The following is a 6161-nucleotide window of genomic DNA, read 5'->3' on the forward strand; positions in this document are numbered from 1 at the left end:
TGCATACAGCATGTAGTTCTCGAGGTTAATGGCATGATTAACAACATGTTTATTTGACAAAGATTGATCTTAAAGCATGACCTCAAGGTGTCCCTCTGTAATGAGCCATGTTCTGAAAACAACAATGGTTCAAAGCAGCTTGCAAAGAGGCCCAACATCTGGCATTGTGCCATTGTGATGCATGATGCACTCTGTGATCACTCCTCTGCATCAGACATGCCCTCATTGTCACTAAACACTGTTTCAGATCCAAATTCTTTTTTGCACCGAAATGCAACCCAAGTGAAACACAAAGGGCCAACACAGTTTATGTGTGACTCTGAGCCTGTTTCTTTGATGCAGCGCATGCCAGCCAGCCATCCAGGTAAGTGAAAACTCTGAAATGCTCCTCTGACGCAGAGGAGTAAATACAATGTCAACAGTACAATGAAGACAGGCCAAACCACAGGACCTAGCCCTCGTGGGGTTCTTCCTTGAAAGGCAAACCTGAGGAATTAGCTGCAATGATGAGACTGTGGATACAGATGCTGCAAAGGTCCACTATTGTCAGTCGCCTGGCCTTATGAACCAAAATGGAGTCATCAACCAAAAGGCATCCAAAAAAGGAAACACCTTGAGGAACATGTCTAGCTCCCTTACATTTAGAATAGAGAAATCCAAAGATCTGCTTTGACACAAAGCCATAGCTGGAATAAGCCCCAGCTCCACATTCTCTCAAGATAGGCCTTCTTGCTGGTGCCAGTAAGTTCAGAGTTTTAAAAATAAAAGTAAAGTATAATGTCTGGCACAGCTGAAGAAACCTATGTGGCAAGCCCCAAAGCAGTGTCTTCTGTATTCTTAAAGGGTACATATTATGCTTTTTGTGATTTTCTGTCATGCACATACTGTTATGATATCAGATGTCCATGTTAAACATGGTCAGTGTTCCAAAACCTGAGGTGAATGTATGTAGAAATAATGTTCCCCTCAGTCCAAGTTTCAGCCTGTCCTGAATGTTTTGTTTGCCATGTTTTTGTTTTTTTTTAACTTTCCTGACAAGATGACGTAGCTTGTCATGCGTGTCCACAAATGGCCATCCAATCAGTTATCTTTGTTGCTGAGGTTGTTTTATGAGTTGTTTGTGTTGTTCACTCTCATATTCCAATAAAATTATGGACCTGGAAATGTGTCTCCTTTAGACATATGGGTCACTGTACAGTATGTACATGTATTGCCAAAGGCAGTGAGTATATACGGGAGCTGGTATTAGCAGCATGTGAGTCTAGCATATTTGTTGAACTGAACAATCTCAGTAGCAAGCACATCAGAGTTTGTCAAATTACAGTAAGCCCTTAGGAGAAAACATTTGTTTTTCCTTTGTTTGCAATACTACTATTGCCCCTTCCCCAAGCAAGGCCTTGCATTGGCCAGAACAGCAGAAGGACATTTGTTCCCTTGGACAAAACGTACACTAACACCAGGCATAGAGATGGCTGTAGAAAAGGCCGGTATCTGGGATTGCACACCATCAGGAGTACTGGTGTGGTTTGGTAGATGAACAATTGCCCCACTCTTGAGAGAGAATTTGTTGGATGTTGATGACAGCCCTGTGACAGCCATCAAATTTCCACAAGTTTGGGAAGAACCCTGTTCCATGTAATGAGGCTGGTAAGAGGCTGAAACACCTCCCTTTTGGGCCCACAAACTGCAGGCTTGTATCCTCAACCCTCTGGGCCTAACCCAGCGCAGCCTCTGCTGCAGGTCCACACACCTCATCTCCAAATTAGTTGCTTGGTCTGCATTTTCCAAGTCAAACAGACTCAACCAAATGTTGAATTATGATTAATTGTGGTAAATAATTATGTAGGACCTTGGCCTATAAGCACTTGCACACTGGATGTCAACAACACAACCAGACCTACTCACTGTTTTTTAAAACTAGTTGTTTCATAAAAGATTACTTTAATAAATTGTGTGTACTGTATATTTCAAGTTAAATTGTATTGATTTTCCAGTCAATGATACTTTAAAATTAAATAATTAATTTGGCTTTCAAAGCGACATTTTAATCAGATTGCTCATATATATATATATATATATATATATATATATATATATATATATATATATATATATATATAGTACATTTTATTTATTTATTTTGAATAAAATTAAACCTCCAAATCTGCTTTGCCAATAAGGATAAGGGTGCATACATATAACCTGACACGTCAGATAGTTTGTTACACAGAACCATCTGAGAAGTCATCCATGGACACTGCTTGAAAAGGGCAGGCACTATCAAAAAGATACTTGGCAGGTCATTGGATGAACCATCTGTCCATCACTGTCTATTACCGTTTTACCTTGCAAGGCAGCTGCATTTGCTTTACTGTTAGGTCCGAACCACCAGTGGTTCATGTTATGGGAAAATCCTAACTTTAGGGGTTACACTAGGTCAAACATGGGCCTTGAGGTCACACTACAATTCTTAAGCAGAAGGAGACATTTTCTCCTCTCCTTGAGACTCAGAGTAACTGGATGTTTAGGGAAAGCAGGAGCCACTCTGATAAAGAGTGAACTGGCGTTGTCCCGGTAACCAAGGTAAGCGTAAATAACCAACAATGTATAATTTGCCATTACAAATATATTTGGAAGAAAAGAGACCAAGTAAATACAAAATAGAGGGAAGAGCATGTTGATGACAGATGTAGAACATTGCTGTAGAAAGTAAAGTAGGGAGGAGCTCAGCCACTGCCAAAAGTCCCCAGAAAGGAAAGGGGGGGGGAACGATAAATCCAATATAGATATTTGACAGAGAGAAGCAGTCAAAAGAGTTAAGCAGTCTCTCATCTAGTGCTGCTCTCTGATGATGGAGACCCTGGAAGGAACAGAACTCTGCTTTCCACAACTCCTCAACACTTCGTGCAAGAAGACCAAACGTTCCTACTCTGTAGCCACGCTTATTTACATTCTGCTGTCCTCCATCTCTCTGCTCACTGTGACTCTCAACCTGCTGGTCATCATCTCCATCTTCCACTACAAGTAAATAATGTTTCTGGCTTTTATCTGCTGTAATAATAATTGATACTTATAATGACAAGTATGTTGCTCTCTTACCTCTGCAGGCAGCTCCACACCCCTACCAACCTGCTCCTTCTGTCTCTGGCTGTCTCAGATTTCTGCGTGGGCTTCCTTATGTTGTTACAAATTGTCCTCCTCGATGGCTGCTGGCCCCTGGGTAACCTTTTGTGTTCTGTGTATTATGTTTTGGACTACACTATTACCTCTGCCTCTATAGGAAACATGGTGCTCATATCTGTTGACCGCTATGTGGCTATTTGTGACCCTCTGCATTACCCCACCAAAGTCACTCGAACAAGAATTAAAATTTGTGTTTGTCTGTGTTGGATCTGTTCTCTTCTCTTTCACTGTGTGCGGTTTAAGGATAACCTGAAACAACCAGGTAGGTATAACTCCTGCTCTGGAGAGTGTGTGCTTGTAATTGATTATGCTGCAGGAATCACAGATACTTTTTTGTCCTTTATTGGCCCTGTCATTGTCATTGTAATTCTGTATATGAGAGTATTTGTGGTGGCTGTGTCTCAGGCTCGTGCTATGCGTTCCCACACTGTCACACTGCAGTTTTCAATGACTACTTGGAAATCGGAGATGAAAGCAGCCAGGACTCTCGGTGTTGTTGTAGTTGTGTTTCTAATATGCATCTGCCCATATTTCTGTGTCACACTCAAAGGCCAGGACATCTCACTCAATGCCTCATCTTCAGCCTTTATAATATTTCTGTTCTATTTTAACTCCTGCCTAAACCCTGTGATATATGCCTCTTTTTATCCATGGTTCAGAAAATCTATTAAGCTCATTGTTACACTTAAGATACTGCAGCCTAACTCCTGCGATTCCAACATACTGTAGAGAGAGAGAGAGAGAGACAAAGGTGAGGCCAACATACTATACAGAAATGTTGATAGGTAACTAAAATGTCACATTTTCTACGTAGAAAAAATATTTATTCATGTTATTGATTCAGTGAATTATGAAATCTAAATTAAAAAACAGGATAGCTTTCATGTATTTGGGCAGAAATATGTAGGAATAGTAATGCATGAGCATGAGACAGCCTCCATGATCCTCTGCTGTTCATGGTCAGTTTGTCATCAATTCTATCCCTCCATTGTCTTTGTAATGGCAATGAAATGTACTTGCATGAAACAGAACGGGGAAAACGGACTGTATAAATTCACATCACCATCTTTTGCCCATTTGTATTTGTGTATGTATAACAATACAGACATTCAATAGTTGTTTAAATATCAAAAATGATATTATACATGGCACAGATTTAGGCAGATTACAATACAAAATATTGAATTAGTTTAAACGGCAACATTGACAATACCTCATTTGTAAGAATCTTACAGATGTAGAAAGACACATAAGGTCATTGAAATAATAAAAAGCAGAGTGAATACACTGATGTGTGAAAACATATCAATCTTACAGTATCGCGCCACATGAACCCCAGAATTTCTTCACAGTTATGCTTCAACTGACTCTGCAATATTAATTAAGTGTCACTAATATACACGTGAATACTATTTTGGAAAAATCTTGGAGCAGAAATACCATCACTCTCCAGCCATTCACTACAGCATAGCCAGCAAAGTGTGTGTTATCAGATGGTCTACATGCTGAACTGTCAGTGTAGAGATTTGTGATAATCTGGCAGGCCCAAGGCTCGGGCTCCAGAGAGTGCATGTTTCAGTTCATGGAAAGCTTTGTGCATTTCCTCAGTCCATAGCACAGTTGGAGGAGCAGACTGAACTGTGACTAACTGAAAGTCTGAGTCCATAGCAGTATACTCATAAATCCAGTGTCTGCAGCAGTCTGCCATCCTCAAAAATGTCAATTTTAGTCTTGGGAGGAGGCATATGGTTCAAAATTTTCACTCTCTTGTGAGAGAAGGCAATGTCCATTCTTTAGAAAATGTCCCAGGTATGTCCCTTCAGGCAGACAAAACTGGAGCTTAGTCAAAAAATTGTAAAAGTTATCACCCAAATTTGTTACAGTCTGGGTTTGAGAAGCTGCTACAGCTTTTCTCAATGATTAGTATTGTGCCATCATTTCTCCAATATGTTTTAGTTCGTAACCTGATGTCACTGCTACATGTGGACATGACTCATCGGATTCAAACAAAACCAACCACTCCCGTGTATTTACAAAACAATCAGGTAATTGCTTGTACTCAGCTGAAGGATTAAATGCTGCTGTACAATGATAATGGAAGACAAGTCCCATAGCACACATCAATGATGCACAAGCTGGTGATGTTTTAGCACATTGAAAATGTGTTGCATATCAAAATCTGGCAATATCCTGCAATACAATCAATGATGGATTATTGAAATGACTGCAGGAACCTGTTATCAGGATGGTTGGAAACAAACCATCTGGAGTACAATGTATAATAGCATTCAGTTTGCATAACAACATAACTAGCCCCATTAAATTTATAGCGCAATTTACTAAAGAAAAGGAAAAAATGTTTTACATCTGAACCTTCAACGGTTACAGTAGAAAGTTTAGACATGGGCTCTGCCATCGGAATACCGGCAACACTTACAGTAGTAACAAATTTAGAAGTTGGTATACACACACTTGTTCATTAGCTTTTACTGCTTAAGTGGTAGCTCCACTATTAATGAAAATATCAACCTTCACTGGCATAGTTGGATCTTCCACGGGACAAGTAGAAAGCTGAATTATTGCTGCTTATAACTTTAGGTTGCTGCTCTGAATCCCAGCTCTTCATGACCTCCCTAAGCCAGATTGTGATTTGTTTTATGAATGTTTCTTGTTCTCAGATCTCTTCTTGGAAAAGAGATCTTAATCTCAATGAGAATGCCTTATTAAATAAAGATAAAATACAACTAAAAATTGTGTCTGGTAACTGTCTACTATTAAAATCACGATCAATGATAATGGATGATAAACTCTGCTGGAACCCATACATCAATCATGTTAAATCAATAACTCTTAACTCCGGTGTTGCACTTTTTAAACAGTCCCTGCACCCTTGTCTCACAGCCAGCTGTACATATAAGAACAATGTTATCTGTCCAGCTCAGTGGATAGCTCGTTTTGGTGAAAATAAGGTTGTAGCT

At 39.7% G+C, this 6161-nt stretch overlaps 1 protein-coding gene across 1 annotated transcript; it reads left to right on the plus strand.

Annotated features, from left to right (window-relative positions):
- The first annotated feature begins 2851 nt into the window (after positions 1-2851).
- On the plus strand, positions 2852-3912 carry LOC122992514 (trace amine-associated receptor 13c-like). The gene is made up of 2 exons (XM_044366339.1): positions 2852-3024; positions 3108-3912. The coding sequence occupies exons 1-2, from the start codon at positions 2852-2854 to the stop codon at positions 3910-3912; spliced, it is 978 nt and encodes a 325-aa protein (XP_044222274.1).
- Positions 3913-6161: the final 2249 nt, after the last annotated feature.

The sequence above is a fragment of the Thunnus albacares genome, chromosome 11, assembly GCF_914725855.1.
Source record: "Thunnus albacares chromosome 11, fThuAlb1.1, whole genome shotgun sequence".
Taxonomy (NCBI): Eukaryota; Metazoa; Chordata; class Actinopteri; order Scombriformes; family Scombridae; genus Thunnus; species Thunnus albacares.